This window comes from Glycine max, chromosome 12 (assembly GCF_000004515.6).
Source record: "Glycine max cultivar Williams 82 chromosome 12, Glycine_max_v4.0, whole genome shotgun sequence".
NCBI lineage: Eukaryota > Viridiplantae > Streptophyta > Magnoliopsida > Fabales > Fabaceae > Glycine > Glycine max.
In genome coordinates this window covers 36,888,245-36,912,127 of record NC_038248.2, presented here as the reverse complement: position 1 = coordinate 36,912,127, position 23,883 = coordinate 36,888,245, and the positions used below count along the sequence as shown (strand labels likewise).

At 31.2% G+C, this 23,883-nt stretch overlaps 3 protein-coding genes across 3 annotated transcripts; all 3 read left to right on the top strand.

Moving 5' to 3' along the window:
• The first annotated feature begins 1,899 nt into the window (after window positions 1-1,899).
• LOC100792353 (arogenate dehydratase/prephenate dehydratase 1, chloroplastic) lies at window positions 1,900-8,062 on the top strand. The gene is made up of 11 exons (XM_003540249.5): window positions 1,900-2,337; window positions 3,289-3,356; window positions 3,443-3,535; window positions 3,623-3,823; window positions 4,390-4,470; window positions 4,561-4,656; window positions 6,000-6,077; window positions 6,160-6,249; window positions 6,339-6,406; window positions 6,710-6,791; window positions 7,709-8,062. Exons 1-11 carry the CDS (start codon window positions 2,097-2,099, stop codon window positions 7,763-7,765), a joined length of 1,155 nt encoding a protein of 384 aa, XP_003540297.1. The 5' UTR covers window positions 1,900-2,096; the 3' UTR covers window positions 7,766-8,062.
• A 5,588-nt stretch (window positions 8,063-13,650) lies between these two features.
• On the top strand, window positions 13,651-17,661 carry LOC100500205 (uncharacterized). Its single transcript, NM_001251534.2, has 5 exons — window positions 13,651-13,759; window positions 14,120-14,211; window positions 15,143-15,209; window positions 16,380-16,569; window positions 17,043-17,661. Exons 3-5 carry the CDS (start codon window positions 15,184-15,186, stop codon window positions 17,277-17,279), a joined length of 453 nt encoding a protein of 150 aa, NP_001238463.1. The 5' UTR covers window positions 13,651-13,759; window positions 14,120-14,211; window positions 15,143-15,183; the 3' UTR covers window positions 17,280-17,661.
• A 1,607-nt stretch (window positions 17,662-19,268) lies between these two features.
• On the top strand, window positions 19,269-23,413 carry LOC100791301 (L-ascorbate oxidase homolog). Its single transcript, XM_003540247.5, has 8 exons — window positions 19,269-19,822; window positions 19,941-20,050; window positions 20,155-20,425; window positions 20,990-21,092; window positions 21,184-21,529; window positions 21,953-22,318; window positions 22,488-22,566; window positions 23,059-23,413. Exons 1-8 carry the CDS (start codon window positions 19,685-19,687, stop codon window positions 23,254-23,256), a joined length of 1,611 nt encoding a protein of 536 aa, XP_003540295.1. The 5' UTR covers window positions 19,269-19,684; the 3' UTR covers window positions 23,257-23,413.
• The last annotated feature ends 470 nt before the right edge of the window (window positions 23,414-23,883 follow it).

The following is a 23,883-nucleotide window of genomic DNA, read 5'->3' as shown; positions in this document are numbered from 1 at the left end:
ATTAATCAGTATCTTTAAAATATTAATTAAAAAAATTATTGTGTAAATCATAATTTTTTTTATAAATAATATATTTTTTTGTTTTTTAAATGAAAATGTTTTTATTTAAGTTTATGAACCAATACATTAAGTTATTGGTTAACATTTTTTCATTAATTAATACCTTTGATTTTGAATCCTCATTTGTTTGCTATAGGTCTCTTCCGTGACTGTTCTTCGTTTCGAGGTTGGTTTTCGTTTGTTTTTATGGGCCCTGGGTCCATTAATCACCAGAAAATAACAAAAATTTATTTTTTGTACCGAAGACAAATATATATTTCAGGGCAGATAATTTTAAAGTTTGACAGACTATTATCGAGGCAAAATCATTTTATAAACATTTAATGTTGTTATATATTTAAAATTCAATCATGAGATTAATGGTTAAAATAAAATTCAATCATGAGACTAATGGTTTTCATTTGTTTTTATGGGCCTGGGTCCATTAATCACCAGAAAATAACAAAAATAATTTTTTTTTTACCGAAGACATATGTATTCAGAGAAGATAATTTTAAAGTTTGACAGACTATTATCTATTCTGGACGGAAAAATTATTTTATAAATATTTAATGTAGTTATATATTCAATATTCAACCATGAGACTAATGATTAAAATAAAATAATCTCATATTTAGTCTTATGAAAATTCATCTAGTCATCCATCCATTCAAGATATTAAGTCAATGGACCAGAAATTTAATCTATGGGTGACTTATTCACCTGATACATATTAAAAATATATATAATATATTTAACATAATAATCAATTCATATTTTTATATTTCAAAATTAAATTTAATGTCATGATAAAACTATAAAATATTATATAGTCGTTTATTACTATAAAATATTATTATTTTGTTGGATATTATTATTAAATTACTAATGAAACTCTTATTTTTTAAGATTAAATACAAAAGATTGAATGACTATAAATAAATATGTTGAAGATTTATAAAACACATAAATATTAAATTATATCATAGTCAATACAATAATAATTAGTTATTATATATTCTTACCAAGATAAAACATATTATAGAAACATATTATATATTATTTAATAATTAACTATTAATAATTTAACATAGTATAGAAATTAAAAAAAAAATTCAATCAAGTCTAACCAGGCCAACTTGATTCGGGTTATTGAATTTGACTAAACCCAATTAATTTGAATGTATTTTAGATCTTTCACCTTAATTGGACCTTCAAGGACATTGGATCTTGATCAAATCCGTTAAATTTATTGGGTCAATCCCATTTTTATAATTGTGCTCACACTTATCCAAACATTTAATAAAAAAAAACTATTTGATCAAATAAATAAAATATGAGATGTGGACAAAAAGATATCCTACCAATTTAACTTAAAGTTTAATAGAAATAGTTTTAACAAAATTTAAATATAACTAAGATATATATTTATATTAATTTAAATCACATTGATTTGTCGTTAAGAAATTAAAAAATAATAATTTTTTATTCATTAAAATTAAAGGTCATATCAGAAGTTTTCTTGTTCAACCAACTGACTAATACTCCCTTAACAAAAAAAATTAACTTTAAATCCATTAAGAAAAGTTACAATAATTTTATTTAATAGGAATAAGATTATCTCTCTAAAAAAAATACATATAGTTTAAATAAAAAACTATATGGAAAAGAAATATAGAAACTACAAGAAACGAGGCAGGAAAGGATGACACTCTAAGACAAAAATGGATGAGATTGATTTTGATTCTAAAAGACAAAATTATTATTATTATTATTATTTTTAGTATTTTATTAAAATTATTATTATTATTATGGACATGGTTTTGTCTATTTAAATATCTTTTTATTTTAATGCCGCATGCATTCTGAACAAGTGAAGTGTCCCTCAAAACCAGCATAGTTATTTTTGTTCTTTTGGGGACATTAGAGGATTAGCTTCGTAGTTTGGTCCAAGCGGTTGCTTTTGGTTTTTCTTGCACTTCACATGTTTTTTTTTGTAACGGTTTTGGGTGTGAGAGTGAAGAGCACACTTCAACTATTGAGAACCGTTGACCTCCATGGCTGTGACATCACCTCTTGTCGTAGCAGGTTCTCAACTTCGGTGTCACAATTTTAGAAGAACCAGACACTGGGCTCTTACACTGAGTTGGGAAAAACAGCAGCTGAAGAGAGCACAGAAGTGTGGTGGGGATGAGAATCCATGGAAGCCAGTGAAGATAGTGATGCGTGTGGTTGATCATCATCCAAGGGATGGTGATGTCTCCTATGGACTGCACAAGGATTTGGTCTCCCTTCCAAGTGGGTGTTAGCTTTTTTACATTTCACTTTCTTCAAAATGATTAATTTTAGTGTAGTGTTTAAGAAACCTTATTATAAGTTTGTGAGCTTTGAATATCCATATTGGATTTAATATATTCCATTGTTGCTTGCTTTTTGTGGGTTTGATTTCAAATGGTTAATTGGACTTGCACACTTTTTGTGACCACTTGTGAGACCATGGTTGGGTACATACTAGTTCTTGACTGTGGCTAATGCTATTTTGTTATGGGTCCTGGGCCAGGAATATAGTGTACACTTGATTTGATTTGGAGTTATATACTTTTATGCAAATGAACTTCTGATTTCAAATTAGGAACTTTCTTAACATTGTTTAGCTAAAGAATGGATAAAGCAAAAAAAAAAAAAATCCCTTTTGTTGCTTTTAGCATTCGTTGTTAAAGCCAAAAATAAACTGATGAAATGCATACAATGTGATATAATTACAGGGTGAAGAGACTAGCCACGGTCAGTATCAATGAGAGATTTGGAGTTTTGGATATTATTTTCCCCCCTAGAGAATTAGAAAATTATGAGGGAACTTTTATTTATTATACTTTTTGTAATTTTGTTCATTAGAGGAAGGAACTTGTTAATGGGAAACTGTTAATATCAAATACAGATTAAGAATCTGAATACTTGTTAAAAATAGTTTTTGACACAACCATTCTGATGTTTAGATTTTTGGTCTTCCATTAACCTACTCTTATATTTCTCATTATTTTCATGTTCTTGAATGCTGGGAAGTATTGTTCAATATTTAATATGCATCTTGGGAAAAAGTTATGAACTCGTTTGAAGAGCTATTACGTCATGTTCAGACCAGTTATAAACATTATCATTTGACTTTATGCATTTCCATTTTGCATTTTGTTATGAGTTTTACTGGAAGATGTTACATTTTGAAACTTCTGTGTTTGTCACTAATTGTAGAGCCATTATCCATATCTGATATTGTGGCTGCTTCTGATGATCATGCTAAAGTACGGATATCATATAAGGTATGATCATCTCATGATGAATGTGATGGTTGCCTCAGTGTGATCTGATATCAATGGTTCATTATTTGCTTGGATTACTGAATTAGGGGATACCGGGATCATACAGTGAGGATGCTGCACTCAAAGCTTACCCTAATTGTGAAACAGTTTCATGCAATGACTTTGAAGAAGCTTTTAAGGTTTGATTTGACATAATCTGTAATATACTTGAAGCTAATATTTGGATAAAACTGTAGTAGTCCATATATTAAAAAAATGTCCTACAGGCTGTTGAGATATGGTGGGCTGACAAAGTTATCCTTCCAATAGAAAATACATCTGGGGGAAGCATTCATCGGAACTATGATTTACTTCTTCGCCATAGGCTTCACATTGTTGGTGAGGTGCAATTGGCTACTAACCTCGCCCTTCTCGCTCTGCCTGGCGTCAGAACTGAGTACCTAAAACGGGTTCTAAGTCATTCGCAGGCAAGGCTTCATGTTGCTGGCACTTTTTTAGATGTGGTAGTGTAGACATGATATATATATATATATATATATATATTATTGAAAACCAATTGTTGTGTGACATCAAATCTTATGCAACATAAGAAAGAAATCGATTACTTTATTCTTGTTTTAAAATTTATATACCATTGGTCCATGCATGAATAGAACTGGGTTAAATCAATTAATTTTCAAAGTAATATTGAATTTTAAAGTTTCAAATTGGTTGAATTGTTCTCTTGAAAGCTGTGTAACAGTTGCTCTACGCGTTAGTTAAACGAGGGGCATATAACAAGGTATTTCTCATTGCTTGTTTTGTTTGACATTGAGTCATTGACTAGTTTGGAGCAAGTAGATTGTAGAGTGTAGATCATTTAGTTTTCAACCCGCATTTGGATTTTATTTGCTTAAGCCTGGGCACCTTCCCTATATATAACTGAATCTATGAGTGGTATTGTATATAATATACCGAATGTTGTAGAATACCTGAATGTGTCCTAGACTAGTCACATTAAAGCAGTGAAAAATTGAAAGGTTTTTGCTTGCAGGCATTTGAATTGAGTGATGATTTCCTGACTAAATTAGGTGTTGCCAGAGAGAACGTTGATGACACAGCTGGTGCTGCTCAGGTAATCTATCCATATATCCTATGTGACTTCTGACTTTCTCTAAAGTAAAGAATAATTCTGTTGTTTTTCTTAATGTGTCCATGATATTAGATTATAGCTTCAAATGGTCTGTATGATGCCGGTGCGATTGCTAGCATTCGAGCTGCAGAAATCTATGGGCTTAATGTACTCGCAGAACGAATCCAAGTAAAATTCCTTACCAATCATCATCTGCAAGAAATTGTCAATTAACTTGTTGCTCATCACCCTTGATTTGATTGTCAACAAATATGCATTTGAGAGCTTAGTTTGTGCATGTCATATTACTTTGAATGCAAAGAAACTAGACAATGGTACCAGAAATTTGCAAATAAGAATTTTAGCTTTTGTACAATCAGTGATAATTATAAAGTAGTGGTGATCTTGTTTAAGAGTATAAATATAGTAAACATGGGAAATTCTTGGTGCTCCCAGAGCTTGAAAATCTCTTGCTATGTACCATTGACTGTCCTACCATTTATAACTTAAAAATGTAGTTGAAGTAGGAGAAGTGATGGTCCATATAGCTGAGTGTATACATTCTACGAGACAAAGGTACGAATCTCACAAAATACTAGGGAAACTATTGTGAAATAAGAAAGCGTTGACCCTGAAATCAGAAGCGATCAATTGCATATACTCTTTCTTCTAGTGTAAATATAGTTGTTGACTAGAGGCAATATGTAATTCAACCTATGGCCTTTCTATGTTGCCTCCATCTGTACCTTTCCTATAGTCTACAGATAATTCAGACCCTTTAATTTTCTCTAATTTTTCAACATGTTGAAGAACAATTCCCAAAATGTTATGTTGTTAGGTGGAACCCCGAGAAATATTTTTGTCTCTAACAGTAATAGATGCAAGACAGAAATATTTCAAATTTCCATTATTGTGGTATTTAGCTTAGACCTCACTTGTTCTTTAGACGTTCAGAACCATTCTTTCTGAGGCTATCTAACTGTTTGAAGCTTTGAACCATTTCTTTGTACTCTTTCTCATTTGCTTCACTTCTGTCCAGGAATAATGTGGAGGGTAGAGTGCTTAAATCCACTTTTGAATATCTGCCAACTGATCCCCTTTCTAACCATTTATTTATAATCCATGGTTCCCACAAATATGCTCTTTAAACCCTTAAAATTTTTTTTACTGATAAGCTACATCCATATACTCTTATGGTGTATAAATTTTTTTTGAAGTTGAATTTTTTTTCTAAAACTGGGTTTAAATTAATAAGGTGAAAATATTTAGTAATAAGTAAGTGACATCAATATAATCTTAAGCCAACTGCAACACATTTGCTTGTTATTCCTTCCAAATTTCAATGCAAGGATATGTGATAAAAAATTAGTCAGTACAAAAAGTATATATGTGGGTAAAAAAAGTGTATTAGACATGTTCTTGTCTTTCATTGGTACACAAACTTCTGAAATAGAGACTAAAATTATATGCCTTTATATCACCGATTTACTGTGAATAAGAAATGTGTGTGTTGGTTTGAATGTCTTGTACAGGATGATTCTGAAATCATCAGTCGTTATCTCGTGCTTGCAAGGGATCCAATAATTCCAAAGGCTGATAAGCCCTTTAAGGTAAAAGCTCCTTTTGATCTATGACCATTGTCTCATAATCATGCTACAAGATTCTCTAGAACCAATCATTCGTTATTTTCAGACAAGTATTGTGTTTACGCTGGATGAAGGACCTGGAGTACTGTTTAAGGCTTTGGCAGTATTTGCATTGAGGGACATAAATTTAAACAAGGTTATCTCTAGAAAGATGTTTTCTTCTTGTTAATCTAGCTTTATATATGATGATTACATGAAAAGTAACAATATGTATTTGGAAATCAGATTGAAAGCCGACCACAAAGAAATCGGCCATTAAGAGTTGTTGATGACTCTAACACTGGAACTGCCAAGTGAGTTAGCTTTTTGCCTTTTCATAACGGAGCACCACAATTGGCCATTGTCTTTCATATCGTATTGCTGCATGCCATGTCTGGTTGAAGATAGTTTGTCTTTAATTGCTTCAGTGTTCAAACATGTCTGATTTTTCACTCTTCTCCTAAATTGTTTTCTATTGTGTACGTTCTATTACTTTTTCTCTTCTATTCCTATGCTAAATAATTTAGGGTAAAGTGACTCTTAGGTATCTGAAACACTGTATTTTTCTTACATGCTGTTGCAAACATTAAAATAACCTGTTGTATTTTTTTATTTAGGTATTTCGATTACCTTTTCTATATTGATTTTGATGCGTCTATGACTGAGCCCCGAGCACAAACTGCTTTAGGACATCTGCAGGTATGTTCTTTGACTTCTTATTTTATGATTTGAACTACAGTATGTCTTTTGATTCTTCTCTTAGCTTTTATCTCCTCTTAGGAGATCATTTTTTTCAATTTTTTAAGGAGTCCAGCAAGCCTGTGTAAAGTAGTCCTCTCATATTTTTAGATTCTAGCATGCTAACACGATAAAAATTTGCCAACAATTAATATCAATGGGCAAACCTTGGTTAGAACTTCTACAATCTACTGTGCTTATAGAGTTTTCTTTCTAGAGCTTTAAGTCCTTGACTTGGATGCCTGAGTAATCACAGCTCAATTTGACCCCTCTGCATCACCTTAACCACGTCATTGTTGGTGTAGCATGATAAAATGGGACAAATTTGCATACAAAAATAGCAATGACTATTGCCAGAAGCACTTCCTGCAAGCCATGAATGTGGCCTTCTTTAGTTTTCTCACTTGCAAAATGTTTCATCTGAATGCTGTCCATATTTAAGTCAACTTGAAGATCCACAAAGCACCAAGTCAAGATATTATGTTGAACTAATAAAATACTGTATCTTTATTAAGCTTGTTTATTTAATATTAAATGGCCAATGCTGCTAACCCTTTAATTTTGGGTAAATTGGCCTGTGGTTTATGTTTTGCTATGCCCCAGAGTGGGTCTTGAAGAGTGCCAAAAGTTTCTGAGGTTTGTCTCCAATGGTGCTGTTATATCTATTAGGGTCCAATCACTATTTTAACTCAATATTTTTCATTACTACAGCAAATACTAATCTAAAATGCATATAACTCTAAGAAACTTTCTTCCTCAAGTTTTCTGTGCGGTGCAGTAACTTTTTTCCTTTTTGGGCAGCTGTAATAATTAATTAACCCTTCAACTTTCATGTCATGAGTATCTAACACATCAAAAACCACTTTATGTCCCTACAGGAATTCGCCACATTTCTTCGGGTGCTGGGCTGCTATCCCATAGATACAACCATATAGTCTATAGATAGCTATCTGCTTTTTATTGGTCAATTTTCAATGAATGTCATTATATTCAAGCCTGAAACTTTGAAGAGAATTTGCAGCTACCTTCATGTCCAAATAAAACAAGAGCTGTCAGATGGTCAAAAATGTATTTACATTACATAATAGTTAGCCTTTATTCATTTTGTTAGTCAGTTTTATAGATTGGCACGTGTGATTATACTAACTCTCTTATACACATATATAAGAGAAGCAGAGACAAGTATTGTAATTTTTCATTCAATCAATATTCAGAACTTTCTCCTTTCTTCATTTCTTGAATCGTTTGAATTTATGTTAACAATAGCTGATCCTGACCTTTAGACAGTGCCATTAGTTCATCTAAACTTCAATTTATCAAACGAAGTTTGATGGTTATTGAAGATGATATTCATGAAAGATAACAAGGTATGAGGTTTTAGCCAAATATGTAGTTTTAAGCTTTCTTTCTATTACATTGTCAAACCTAAAAAAAAAGGACAAGAATCCGCTAATGTATTTTGTCACTGAGATGTCATCATAATCATTAAGAACATGTTTGGTTCGCATCTCATGTCTTGATTTTTATCATCTTCCACCCACCAAGTTAGTGTGTTTTGGTTATATTCTGTTCATATATTGAAAATATTCTTATTCTAAGTGCCTTTAGCCAAATGTGTAGTTTTCATTCCATTACAAGTCAAACCAAACAGAAGAAGCAAGAAAGAGCTGCTGATGCATTGTTGCACTGTGAAGTCACCATAACGAATGAGAACATAATTGGTTCGCATATCATCTCATGTAATGTCATGTCTTTAAATTCTTATTGTGACATGTTCCTAGGCACAAAGTTGGCACGTGTTCTTGCTACATTCGATTCACATAACGAAATTAAAACTATTCTAATCCCGAATTTTGCAAAGATTAAACGGAGGGCTTGTGACTTGTGACGTAAAAGTATAACAAGTACAAAAGTATTACTATTGATTTCATTGTGTATTGTGTTCATGTGCACCAAATGAATAAAATATTAAAAAGTCGTGACATGTCATCATTGCAGAGACTTGAGCAAGTAGACAAATTAAATATGTGTATGTCTGGTTTACCATTACAAACAGACGTTGGTAGCAAACTTATTTTTGTAAAAATATCTACATCCTTTCTTTTGCATTCAAAGTAAGTTGGGAACCACATCTTTTACCCAAAAAAATTCACATCCAAAGGCTCTTTGTTGCAGAAGCTAGAACTAACTGCTTCAGTTTTGACGCGAAAATATGTCCCGGATGGCAAATCAAACACGCTATCTTTTTCCATTGATCCGTTGGATTTTATCTTGAATTGAATGGTAAATCAAACATGCTCTATGTCTTCCATAAATCTTTCCTTTCGATTCATGGAAACTTAATCATCTGATTGGTACGGTGGAGAGAGTGAAAAAGTAGATAACAAATAGAAGTTTAGATTGAAGGGAAAATGCAAGCAAATAAAAAAACTTAAACTGAATTTTTGTTTTTCAGAATGTGATCCCTACTGTGATATTGTAGCTTTTTTATCTTAATATTTTTCAATGAAAAGTTTAACTTTTTTCCATAATTTGTTCTGACATCAATCCACCTCATTATTCCCATAACAAAATCTGACATAAAGAAACAACTTGCTCAATTTGTTGTTATGGGGTCGTCGTGGAGATCTACGTGTTAAATTTGATTTGGACAAGTTGGATCCTACTGTAGCAGATGGGGAACAAATATCACTAGTTCGAATAGTAAACATGCTCGTGACAGTTAGTTTTATATTTTATTTTTAATCTTGGATATTCCACAATCTAGAGTTAGAAATTAATTCCAACAAAGATTCTATTATACTCAGAAGTTTGAATACTGAACTCTTAACCACGTAACTAAATGATGCTGTTATTTGTTAATCGTGTCATACTATATTGATTGCGAATAGCTACAGATAAAAAATCTTGCAAATAAAATAATTTATGCATGAGTTACTCTTAATATTATTGCAAAAAATATTGTACAAAAATGGGTTTATAAATAACAGCTATGATTAAATTTTATAGATTCCAAACATAGGGTAACATTGTTGATCTATTTGGGATGGACTAAGCTGATGTATTTGAGGTGGACCAAGCTAACATGTTTAAGGTGAAATGTTAATATGAACCTAGCTTTGGATAATGTTGACCGAAGTGCTTTCAACGTGTGTCAAGGTATGAGGTCTCCTAGCTAGTAATAGCGAACTCTTCAAAAGGCTAAAACTCTGAAAAATGGGGAAGTATTTATAATAGATATTTCAACACTTAAGTCCATAGATACTCCACTAGAATGGTGAAATATAATAATTAGATGTCTAACTACTCTAGTGATGTTTGGTGTATACATAAGGGTATTAGATGAGCTGGAATATCCGGCATGAGGCTTAGGGCCTCTTAAGATATATTAAAGCTTTCAATGCTCAAACATTGGGTCAATTAGTGTTTAATTAGGGATGAGAATAGGTAGTGTTTGATTGTAACTTTAATTTATATCTCTGTATTTATATATTTATATTCACACCTTTTTTGGTATATACACTTTACTTATATATAAATTCAATAAATCAATAAAAAATTAATTAAAAAATTACTATAAATAAATTAAAAATTCACTCTTAAAAATTACCACCACCTTATTCTGCAATCAACACATTTCAACTTAATAAAAATTTAATTAGCCTTTTAAAAAGTGTATAAGTTGGTATGTACTAAATTATTTGGAAGAAATTTGTGTTTATCATAGTACATTATACAAAATAAGGCTCAAATGTATATGACCGGGTAACAAAACATATTCCAATATTGCTAGCTACTAAGGGATAAGTGTCATTATCTAATGACAACAAACTATTGATCATAACAAACTAAATTCTTAAAAAAAACTAAATTCAAAATTCAAAACAACTGTTTATCACTAAATTCAAATATTCAAATAAGCAATTGAATATTTAAATAAACTTCATGGTCTTATAGTTAGTTGTATTAGTGTTAATTTCGATAAGTTGTGGTCGAGTTCGAGCAAGTTGTCTATCTGTCAAATGTTCCGACTAAGTTCTAGTGTCGGGAGAAGTACTTACAAAAAAGACTATGACGATCAAATCAGTTGGGTCCAAGGTATTTATATATTTGTGTATGAAATGATTAAAAAGTACCTTATTGTGTTTTCTTTAGAGGGTGCAAATGACCTAGGATCGCCTCTCCTTGTTACTACAATCTTATGGTCGAAGGAAAAATTTCCTCGATCCACACTGGACGTCAAATGTTCTGATCAAGTTCTGGTGAGATATGGTCGAGTTCCGGTTGAGTTGTGGTGAGGTGCGGCTAAGTTCTAACGAGTTGTTTACCTGTCAAATGTTTCGACTGAATCTCAGTGACAGGGGAAGTACCTACAAAAAAGACTTTGACGATCAAGTCAATTGAATATGAGGTGTTTATATATCTTTGTATGAAATAATTAAAAAGTATCTTGTTGTGTTTTCTTTGAATCTATATATACACATTAGACTTTTGATAATTTTTTTAACTTAATCTTTTAAAAAAAGTATATTTTTAAGAAGTCAATAAGATTTTCTTTTTTTAAAAAATTATTTATTAAATAAAAATAGTTTAGATAAATACATCAATAAATTATAAAACTATTTATTTTATTTAAAAATATACTTATTTTAAAAAATAAACTTAAAAAACTAGTTCTTCAAGAAATAAAATGAATACACGCTAATGTTTATTTATTTACGGTAAAATTACATTTTTGGTTCCCCAATTTGTCTCCAATTTTGATTTTGGTCCCCTCTTAAAATTATTAACGAATTTTATTCTCCTATTTTATCTAATCACTCAATCTTGGTCCCCCAATTCAAAATTGGACGTTGACGGTGACAAAAGGAATGTTGATGGTCATGTGTCACGTTCTTATTAGATGATGATTGACACGTGTCATGTTCTGATTGACCAATGACAACAATAATACATTTCATCTTCCATGGATTCAACATTCAATAAGAACATGACACGTGGCAGTCAACATTCCTTTAAAACCGTCAACGTCCAATTATGGATTGAGAGACCAAGATTGTGTGAGTGATCGGATAAAATAGGATGACAAAATTCATCAATAATTTTAAAGGGAAACTAAAATCGAAATTAAAAACAAATTGGAAGACCAAAAATATAATTTTGCCTTTATTTATTCATCTTACAGTATGCACGAGGGAATCAATCGTAATAACTTTTTTTTTTATCGAAATCCGTACATGACTTTGACACTCTGATCACACATAACTTAATACTATTGGTACTGACGGAATAAAATTAAGAAAAATATTAATAAGTATTTTTTACAATATTTTTAAAAAAAATAATTTTTTCTATTAAAATACATAAAATTTTATTATTTATGACTTATTTTTATATTCTTTTATAATTTTTATAATGATACTTATTCATTTTAATTTTTTAGTCAATGGTCTAAAAGTAATAGTTAACGACATCTTAAAACTAATAATAGCCGGTTAATATACCGAGAAAAGCTAATGACGTATTCTTTTTTAGTAGAAATGTAGAATAATGGATTTACAATTAACTTTCATTTCACCCTTAAAATATTCTCAAAACGTTTTGTAAATATTCCTATATCTTTATGGAGCCCCCCAAAAATGCATATGCTAGTATACTTTAATACTTGAACCCTTGGGGTCACCCAAAGAATAAGAAAACAGAAAAGGCGCGACCATTGAAATATCGACTAATGTAACAATTGTATATTATAATATTCTTTAACACAAGGAAAAAAAATATAAAAATAAACTTTACTGAAGAGTAAATATTAGTAAAAGTAATTGGCACAACTAGATCCACACTTGAGTTTCGAATCAAAGTAAAGGTTTCATTTCCTTGCAAATAAAATTGTAATTAAAAGTATCACTTTATATTTAAAATGAACCGAATAAAATAAATTAATAAGATGTCAAATAAAAGTCTTCATATACTTTTAGGGTTTTACTAATTAGTGTATTTAGAATATTAATTAAAGAATAATACCAATTTTGCACATTCAATTATTATTTTTTTTTTAAATTTAACCAATATACTAAGAATACCTATTAATATTTTTCATATTTTATATGCCCGTACCTCCTAGTTAAAAAAAGATAAAATTGTAAATTTAATTCCCTTATTTGTTTTAAATTTGTAATTTTGATCCCCTTATAATTTAATTCACGAATTTAGTCTTCAATTTTTTACATTCCCGTTATTTAAGTCTTCAACCCTAAATTGGACGTTAATTGTTATTTGTCAATGTTGATCGTTACGTGTCACAATTTTATTAGACGTTGACTGTCACGTGTCGTGCGTTTATTAGACGTTAATTTTGTGCATCTAATTAATGTCTACATCCAATAAAATCATGACACATGACGGTCAAGATACAATAAAAGTATGACACGTGACGGTCAAGGTAAACAATTTTAATTTTGGGGTTGGAGACAGAAATAAGGAAATTGAATAAATAAGAAAACTAAATTTGTTAATTAAATTATTGGAAGACCAAAATTGAATTCTGAAATAAATAAGGGATCAAATTTATAATTTTGAAAAGAAAAAAAAGATGCATTGTGAACGATGGCGATGCTCTCTACTTTTATGCTTTGTTCTTTTCCTAAAAACAGTAGACAGATGCGGCGTGCCTATACCAAACTTTTTTACTGCTGTAATGTTCCCCAGTATTCGTCCAGGTTCAGTGAGAGTAATACACTAGCACCTTTCCCTCTTCTTTTTTTCTTTTTTTCATTTTCCGACATTATGATTATTTAAGACCTAAGTCTCTTTTATAAGTGAGGGAAACAATGATCGATCTCTATGGGACAAGTACCAACAACCACTTTATTTCCGTGATCATAATTAAACTTGACTGTGGCTTTTCCTTCCATCCACTTCCCTCATTGGTACGCTTCTCTCTTCTTCTTCATTATTCTATCATCTATGATTCATGTGTGCAGATATGCTTCATCTTTAAACTTAAAGGAACTTTCCTTTTTTGGTTCTTATTATCTAACAAGTGCAAGATACTAATTAATTAAGTTTGTGTTTAACTGAAATGCTATGTTTTAAGCTGTTTCTTTTTCATAGCTGGAGAAAAAATGACAGATCTTTTCATCACAACACTTTAGACGTATTAGAACTACAAAGTTGCAAACTTTTATCTATTGGTGTTGATGGGTGTAATTTAGATATTGTTCTTAGGAAGTGTTTTGATGGAAGAAATTAAATCTTGTTTGATCTGTTGGTACGGCTTTGTTGGATAGGTTCTCTTGGTCCATTATAGTTTGCAGTGTTCCTCCAAGGTTTTGATCTCAATCCATTACAAACTAGACAACCTAATATCCGTTGCTTTCAGGTACTTTTTATATGCTACTTTTTTCTATGATTCTATGAATATTCTTTTCCATATGCTAAATCCATGCAATTGGATTGTGTGTTGTACATTAAATGGACCTCTCAAGGAAGGTCTTTTCTATTCCTTCGTCTGTGTGTATGCCAATGAAAAACGTTTTTAATTTATTATTTTTTCAAAATCATACAGCAGGAATTCCTTTTAAAGAATACTATTACCTTTTATTACTTTATTTGTTATGATCTGCGGCGAATTACACTAGATGTATAATCTATGTCGGAAATAATGAAATAAAGCAGTAAATAAACCAAGACATTCTCCCATAATTTAAATGGTAGTTTTCAATTAAAAGATCCATCAACAATCAAACGCATAAGGATGCGTTTATTATCATTGGTGGGTTGTAGATTTTGCGTACGGAAACGCTATTGACTAATGTTTTTCAGGTTTAAAGTCTCCAAGACTGATTTATTATCATAAAATTAGCCAATGTAAACTGAGCAGAACTTGTGTAGTTGAATATAACATGTTGAAATATAGAAGATCTTAACTTCGATAGATGGAAACTGAAAACCCCCATTTCCAATTACTTTGTGCCAAGTGTATATATATGTTATACGTGAATCTTCAAAATTTCTAATGCTGGCAGTGGCCGCTTTATTGGCGGCGACACGTTACCTCCAATTGATAATTTTTCTTTTTATATAATTAATCTAGTAACAAATTAAAACATGTACCTAACCGGTGGCAATAATATAATAGTTTATAATTTGGACTGTTTTCAACCATGAAAGGGATGTTTGTTTCTTAAAGAAGAAAATGGTTGCGCTGGCATAATTTATTAGTGCTTCAGAAAAAAAAATTTAAAAATGGGGAAATCAGCGTTAATGGCGTTTTTTTTTATAATTTACATGTGGGTTTGTCATTTGTACAGTGGAATGAAGATGTAACTCATCAGGGAACGGAAATGCCTTCATGATGGGCTTTGGGCCCAAACACAGGTACTGAGCCACTAGTACGTAGTCTAGGGTACTGCTACACGCACCAGCGAAATTACTGGTACACCCAGCAATTTTGCATTTTTCTCATTTTACCCTTTCATAAAAGGATACGGATCAGTTGATCCGTATGAGTTGATCTGTGGGCCTCATACGGATCAGAGACTTACGGATCAGTTGATTCGTATAAGCCCAATTTGAAAGTTTTTTTTAAAATTTTTTTTTCAAAAGATCACAACGCTCTAACCAACCAAGCTAATAAGCCAATTATATTATAAAATAAATAATGTTGCTATACATAACACTAAAATTTCTAATGTATATTTAATGCCATGTAAATTTAAACAATAAATTTTGTGACAATTAATTTTGATATAATTCATACGAATTATTTAATCTGTATATTTTTTTATAAATAAAAAATATTTACTATTAAAAAATTTAATATATTAATAAATTTAATATTTTTTATTTAATATATTAAATTTTTTAATAGTAAATATTTTTTATTTATAAAATAATATACAAATTAAATAATTCGTATGAGTTATATCAAAATTTATTATTTAAATTTACATGCGCATTAAATATACATTAGAAATTTTAGCGTTATGTATAACAACATTATTTATTTATAATGTAATTGACTTATTAGCTTGGTTGATTAGAGCTTTGTACTAATAACCTGAAAGTCACATATTTAGTTCTTACTTGGACCATTAATTTTAAATTAATTCGTCACAAATATTTTTGAAAAAAAAAATTTTAAAAGACTTTCAGATTGGACTTATATGATCCGTAAGCCTATCCTTTTACCAAAGGATAAAATGGAAAAAATGTAAAATTGCTGGATGTACTAGCAGTGCCCCGCAGTCTAATACAAAAGCCCTTTATCGTTCATGATATTGAGATTCGGCCATTTAGGCAGTGCTAAAATTAAAATAACTCATTTCATTAGCACGCTCTAAGGTTCTTATGTTACAACTTACAAATTACTTGTGACAAGATGGATAGGTGGATGGAGGTGTTGGTAGTATGGTAAAATGGGACAAATTTGCATATAAAATTTGCAAGGACATGAACCTTAGAGCCATGAATGTGTTCTTCTGTAGTTTGTTCACGGGCAAAAAATGTTACAATTGAATGCTGCTGTCCTAATACTTGACATTTCAGCCGACTTAATAAAGATCAACAAAGCACCAAGTATCTCAATGATGAGATTGAGGACCCTGCCCCTCACAAAGAACATACTAAGCAACAGTTGAAGATGCATGTTGCTCATGCTCAAAACTATGAAGTTGCATGTAATGCAATTATCAACCACTGCTTCACTTCTTATGCATTTTGGCATTGCTTCTTTCAGGTAAATAACTTGTTGGTGTGATGTGCATGGCTTAAATATGTTTCTTGTCTTATAATATATCAGTTTTATGGTTTTAGTTTTTATAAAAAAAAATTGTCCACTTTTGTTTCTGAAACTTTGTTTTATGGTTTTAGTCTATGGCAGTTGTTTGCTGATGACGTGGCAATTGTGTATTGAAGAACAAATATCATGTTTCTTAAATAATAGGGACTAAAATAAATATCTTATAAAGGCCTATATTAAATTTTTACAATTTTATAAGAACTAATAATACCAAGAACTAAACCTTAAAATAGAATTTTATAGAGATCAAAACCACAAAAAAAAAGTTATAAGGACTAAAATCATAAAATGCTTACATTACATGAACACAAACATATTTAAGCCAACTATGTATATGAGCTGTTAATTTTCTGGTGATTCATCTTTTGTTGACAACCTAACTTTATTTTACAATTTTGCTATATACACAGGCTGCGGCAGTATCTTATGCTAAACAAGTTGTAAAGCTGATGGATAGTTTGCTCATGGCAGGGAAGGCCACAGTTGAAATGAATAAGGAGCTGAACACTCAGAAAATGAGAGCACCCTTGTTGCACAAAACTGTTATTATTTTCACAGATATGTTACTTTGCCAGCACACAGACCTCATTGATGGCTTTTATATATTAAAGCTCCTAAAAGATGATGGTCATAATCAAATTAATTAATGCACCCTCTTTGTCAGGGACAAGGATCTTAAACCATCAAGTACTTGCTGCTGCTTCCTACACAAAAATTTGCTTCAACGAGGTCCTGAGTTCTTGTACACTACTGAAGAGAGTTCCCCTTTGATACTTCAAAATTTTACCCGGTTTTAATCATATGCTGTTATAGCCTAAGTATGAGATCCTGAGTTCTTGTACTTCCGAAGAGAGTTCCCCTTGGATACTTCAAAATTTTACACTATTTTAATCATTTCCTGTTATATCGTATGAGATCCTGAGTTATTCTACTGCTGAAGAGAGTTTCCCTTGGCAACTTCAAAATTTGACTCTATTTTAATCATGGGTTTAATGTTTATGCATTGACAATGTAAAATAGGTTTACACTATCTTCAATCACAAATCACTGTTTAAATTACTCTAAAATAAATCTTTTAAAAATCAATAAATTTATCATACATGATGGATTGTGATTGGATTGGATAAATGTGTAAAACTTTTTACATATCAATACATAGTCTTTTCTCTTTTTAATCATTTCCTGTTATAGGGCATGAGATCTGAGTTCTTGTACTGCTAAAGAAAGTTCCCCTTGGCAACTTCAAAATTTGACACTATTTTAATCATATAATTTGCTGATTACAGCTTAAGTCTCTTTTTTTCATTCCATCAATGTAATAGTACCGATGAGTTATAGCTTTGCAGAAAAATGTAATAAATTGAAGTTTATGTGCTTGTAGTATGAGTAGATTATTAAGATGTGAGAAAGTTTGATGAACGTACGTTGAAATTCTTGCTTGTGTTTTAATTATATAATATTATGAGTCATGTGATTTCTGTATTAATTGTTCACTTCAAACATGATTCAATGTTATTTTATTGCTTTCTCTTTTTCTTTTACACGCACGCATCAATAGATCTGTGGGAACTATCGATTTAAATTTTGAAAATAAAATAAAGAAGTATAATTATATTATGCTCATACTTTCAATGCACGAGCAATTGCTAGGTTATTGATTACTTTTTGACTTATGGACGAGCTTACGATCAAGGGTGAGAAGCCACTAATATGCACTTTATCTGCTTTTAGAAAAGGTCTCGTTTTATGATTTTATAAAGGAGGTCTCATGAAGAGTTGATGCATTTTAAGTAGGAATACACAAGTGTGAGAAGTTATTTGAGTTGCGGAGAATCTCTTGTAAAGTGAGAAGTAATTATTTATCATTCCTTACAACTCTTTAAGTTGGGAGATATTAATTGGATTTGTATTTGGGGAAGATTATCTAGTATTCACGTACAAAACATGTAATATTTGTTGAGATAATGAATAGCCCATTGGACTATTTTCATGGACATAAGCCAGATATTACAATGCATTTTTGAAGGGAAGAAATTATGAACGCATATAAAAAAATAGATTATCACTTTCGTTATGTTTAGTTTTTAACTTTTTTTATTAGCTTAAAAGTTAAATTAACGGTTGGTAAATAAATTTTTTTAATAGCTTCTTAATAATTTTTAATATTTTTTAAAACATTAACTTTTATTTTTTCATTTTTTTATATTTTCTTTCATTTGTATTTTCAATATATTTATCTAATTTTTTAGCTATAATTTTTAAATAAATTATAATTTTATTATTTTTCTATTATTTTATATTTTTTAACTACTTTAATAACTAGATTTATTCAATACTTATAATTTAATAAGTTAGCTTTTTAATTTCTAGTTAATTTTGTCAAACATAATATTTATATAACATATTATTTTCAAGGTCTTGTTAATCGATATCCTTAGTGCATTAGTTAAGAAATTAAAAAAAAAATATTTAGTATGTAAATCATAGAATAACAAAAAAATTATGAACAATATAAGTTTCAATTTGAATAAAATCATTTTTACTTTAAATTTTTTGAAGGACATGAATTAAGGTGGGAGGAAGTAAGTCTTAGAAACCCATAAAGGTGTCAATAACTTGGCAGTGCAGATAGACACACTCACACTCTTTTTGATGCTACTGAAATGGATACAGCTCATGCATTTGCATTAGATAACACTATTTCACAAACATCCATGAAAAGAGGTAGTAACTGATCTTTTCTTTCTGTTGAAGAAATCCTCTCTCTCCCCGCACCGACACAACATTACCTCATCTTATCCGGGTAGCGAAACCTCCAAATCCAAACCAAGTGTAAAGGAAAGTGTAGCCGTGTCAGCAAGTTACCACTTTGCACAAAGAAAAAAATAAAAGCTAGTAGTTATTATTATTATTATTCAAACAAAAAGGAGAAGTTGCCAACTTCTTTAGTTTCGATTCAAACACTTAGAAAAAAGGTGAAACTGAAACGGAGGATCATTTTCCCATACTTCTAGCTACATCTTAGATTAGAGTTAAGAGAGAGATTGGGAGAATGAGTTACTCCAGGATATTGAACTCTCTATTGTTAGTAGTGTTATTGGTTACATGTGCAAGTGGGGAGGACCCTTATAGATTCTACACTTGGAATGTCACCTATGGAGACATCTATCCTCTTGGGATGAAACAACAGGTACTTTGTTTTCTTTTTCTTTTATGTATAATGTATTGTTCTAATAAACCCTTGTTCTTCTTCTTCACTTTTTGTTTTGCAAATGAATGTAATGAATATTTGGTCAATGAAATGGCAGGGAATATTGATAAACGGGCAGTTTCCAGGGCCACAGATCGAATCTGTGACCAATGATAACTTGATCCTTCATGTTTTCAATAGTTTGGATGAACCTTTTCTTATCTCCTGGTTAGTTTCTTTTTGTGGTGACTTTCTTGCTGAGTTCAATATTATTTGAGTCCTGAATTTAATGTTAAACTAATGTTAACATGGTGTCATTGTTTTGTGTATAGGAATGGGGTGCAGCAGAGGAGGAATTCATGGCAGGATGGAGTGTATGGTACTAACTGTCCTATTCCACCAGGGAAGAACTTCACTTATGTTCTTCAAGTGAAGGATCAGATTGGTAGCTACTTCTACTTTCCTTCCCTTGCATTCCATAAGGCAGCAGGGGGTTATGGTGGATTCAAAATTGCTAGCCGCTCAGTGATTCCTGTGCCTTTTCCTCCTCCAGCAGGAGATTTCACCATATTGGCTGGAGACTGGTACAAGAGAAATCACACTGTAAGTACCTTGATTTGCATAGTTTCTGTTGGTCTTTTGTTGCATGTGTTGTAACAAGGTTACATTGGTTTTAGCAAAAAAAAAAAAATGGGTTCACATCTCTTGGATGTATGCAACTATTAGAGAAATAGGATGAAAAGAGAGACAAGTGATTGATATAATAGGTGATGTGATCATATGACAAAAAGAGAAAGAAAAACGAGAGGTGTATAATGGATGGGGTTACTCTTTCTGTATTTTATGGGGTTTGGTGTGGAAAGTTGGTCTCTTTGGATACAAGTCACAAGTGTTTTAGAGCATTTCTCTACTGAAAATATACAGTTTTTTCCAGGAAAAAAGTTTTGAAAAACTCTCAAAAACACTTCTACCTTGGTATCCAAACAGGGTCTAAATTTTAGTGGAAAACATTGTAAGAAAAAAGACATATTCCTATATTTGGTGTAACAATCAAAAAGAAATCTTTTTTCTTGGCCAATTGTTACAATTACAACCTGAAAAAGAAGGAAGTCATCTTCCAAGCCTCAGGAACCTAAACTATGAGTATATTTGTATTTTTTCTTGCAGGATCTGAGGGCCATTCTAGATGGGGGAAGTGATCTTCCTTTCCCTGATGGCCTTATCATCAATGGTCGTGGTTCCAATGCTTACGCATTCACAGTGGATCAAGGTATAGTACAACTACAAGCATTGTGTTTACTTGAAAGCTGAAGCTATAATGGGGAATGCCAATTACAATGTACTACTTGCTTGTTGTGCAGGCAAGACTTACAGATTCAGGATATCAAACGTTGGGCTCACAACTTCCATCAATTTCAGAATCCAAGGGCATAAGATGCTGCTAGTTGAGGTGGAAGGAATCCATACTCTCCAAAACACTTATGATTCCCTTGACATTCATTTGGGGCAGAGTTACTCGGTGTTAGTAACTGCTGATCAACCACCTCAAGACTATTATATTGTGGTCTCAACACGTTTCACCTCCCAAGTGTTGACTGCTACCTCCATTCTTCATTACAGTAACTCACCTACAAGTGTTTCTAGTCCTCCCCCAGGAGGTCCAACTACTCAAATTGATTGGTCTCTTGACCAAGCTCGCTCTCTCAGGTACCACTTTGATTCATAGTCAAAAGTTAACTGATACATGCGGTGTCAGATGACATAAACTCTTTCATACACATATGAACTCTCTCTAGCTTCACAAATCACAACCAAATTATATTGATATTGTATTTGAAATATAATCGTCTAATTCCATGGCCAAGAACTATATTAAGATGACAACAAGATTAAGCAAAATTGTAAAGTGTAAAAAAATTTATGTGGTATTTTAAATATAACTTGTAAAGTGGTTATTAACTTATTATAGAAGTTAACTATTTAACCATACTTAACAATCTATAATTAGATGACAGTATAAAAAACATTTATATTAATGGTGTATTTAAATCAAGTTCTTATTATTATTTAAAAAAAAAAAAAAAACTCCAATATATCATACTTACTACAAAATGTAACAAATTAAACCAGGAGGAATCTGACAGCAAGTGGACCAAGGCCTAATCCACAAGGATCCTACCATTATGGTTTGATAAACACAACTCGTACAGTTAGACTTCAAAATTCTGCAGGAATTATCAATGGCAAGCAGAGATATGCTGTCAATAGTGTTTCCTTCATCCCTGCTGATACACCGCTTAAACTGGCTGATTACTTCAAGATCCCAGGAGTGTTCAACCTTGGAAGCATCCCAGAGAACCCTACTGGCAGTGACTGTTACCTCCAGACTTCTGTCATGGCTGCCGATTTCCGAGGTTACGCGGAGATCGTGTTTGAGAATCCTGAAGACACTGTCCAGTCATGGCACGTTGATGGCCACCACTTCTATGTTGTTGGGTAAGTTCCTCCAAATGCAACTCCATAGTAAAACATAGAGTTCATTAATTTTCTCTTCACAATAAAATGTTTCAGCTGCATGTGTGGACGTGTGGTGCTAATGAAGAGTTCTGTCACTTTTTTCCTCCTTCATAGTAATGTCACATTTTTATGATGTCTATATTTTCAGAATGGATGGAGGCCAATGGTCAACTTCAAGCAGGTCAAATTACAATTTGAGAGACACAATCTCTCGTTGCACAGTTCAGGTATATGCATGCAGATAAATTATTTTGTTGTGGTTTAATTTGATTCCTATAATTGTACCAACTTTTCGTTCTATGCCTTTATTTTGTGGTAGTTTTACACTACCTGCCACAAAATTAATTATATAGAGACTAAAACAAAAAATTGTTCATATAGACTTAAAACGAAGAATTTTAAGTATAGACTATTGATATTAAAATGATTAACTAAACTTTTGACGTAGGATAATATTTAACATTTAAGTTTGTCATGTGGTGAAAAGAATAATGATATACAAATTATTTTTTATTTTAAACATATTATTAATATTTCTTTTCTTTTCTATTTATTTTTTCTTATTATATCAGAAATCTTATTATATTTATATTTTTTTTCTTCTCTTCCTAAGTGTTGGATAGCACATTGGATATTTATCAAACATTTCTCGTGGTAAAGTTGTGAGTGAAAAAATATGCATTTGTCTTGTGTTTTGATGTTATACTATACTTTCACAGGTATATCCCAAGTCATGGACTGCAGTATACATGCCTTTGGACAATGTGGGAATGTGGAATGTGAGATCAGAGAACTGGGCTCGTCAGTATTTAGGGCAACAATTTTATCTTGGTGTTTATTCCCCTGCCAATTCTTGGAGGGATGAGTACCCAATACCAAGTAATGCTTTGTTGTGTGGCAGGGCTATAGGCCATTGACTTCGGTCTTTATAAAGCCACAAAGGTTGAGATCTTTGTTCAACAAGAGTCATTCATTTCTACTCAAAAGGGTTATAACTAGAACCAACTTCGTTTGCACCTGTCTATTATTAGCAATTTTATAATCAAATAATATGACTACTGTGGGCAATAAAAACATTCACCTTCTCGAGTGTTAGAATATAACTATAAGTAACTGTTTTCTTGTTTTACGTACCATTCAAAGCAACGACTTTGAATTTGTTGTCAGGCAAGCAATATGGGACAATGACGTTAAAAATATCGTTGTAATTGGGTTTCCTTCACTATTGGAGTATTACTTGTTTTTATCATGTCTAAAATTTTTGCTGTAATATTAATGACTTTTTTCTACTGAAAAATAAGGATGTGTCCATTATGATTTATGCAGCTATTTTAAAAAAAAAATCTGATAAAATATGTAATAAAATAAATTAAAATATTAAACCATGTTTGAGGGGGGAAATGTTTTACGTTTATGAAAAAACTTATTCGTATTTAACTAAAATTGAATCTAAAAGTAAGAAAAGAGAAAATATTCAAAATTATAAAGAATATATATTATTGATTTTAAAAGAATATGATTCAATAATCAAAATTATGTTTTAG

Bases quoted from the DNA above. Each gene is read 5' to 3' on its own strand.
- LOC100791301 (XM_003540247.5), top strand. From the start codon at position 19,685: ATGAGTTACTCCAGGATATTGAACTCTCTATTGTTAGTAGTGTTATTG. The intron at 21,530-21,952 runs GTACCACTTTGA...AAATTAAACCAG, and splicing joins GACCAAGCTCGCTCTCTCAG to GAGGAATCTGACAGCAAGTG. The intron at 22,319-22,487 runs GTAAGTTCCTCC...CTATATTTTCAG, and splicing joins CACCACTTCTATGTTGTTGG to AATGGATGGAGGCCAATGGT.
- LOC100500205 (NM_001251534.2), top strand. From the start codon at position 15,184: ATGATGGGCTTTGGGCCCAAACACAG. The intron at 15,210-16,379 runs GTACTGAGCCAC...TTGACATTTCAG, and splicing joins GGCTTTGGGCCCAAACACAG to CCGACTTAATAAAGATCAAC. The intron at 16,570-17,042 runs GTAAATAACTTG...CTATATACACAG, and splicing joins TTTGGCATTGCTTCTTTCAG to GCTGCGGCAGTATCTTATGC.
- LOC100792353 (XM_003540249.5), top strand. From the start codon at position 2,097: ATGGCTGTGACATCACCTCTTGTCGTAGCAGGTTCTCAACTTCGGTGT. The intron at 3,824-4,389 runs GCAAGGCTTCAT...TTTTGCTTGCAG, and splicing joins GGGTTCTAAGTCATTCGCAG to GCATTTGAATTGAGTGATGA. The intron at 6,078-6,159 runs GTAAAAGCTCCT...CGTTATTTTCAG, and splicing joins AGGCTGATAAGCCCTTTAAG to ACAAGTATTGTGTTTACGCT.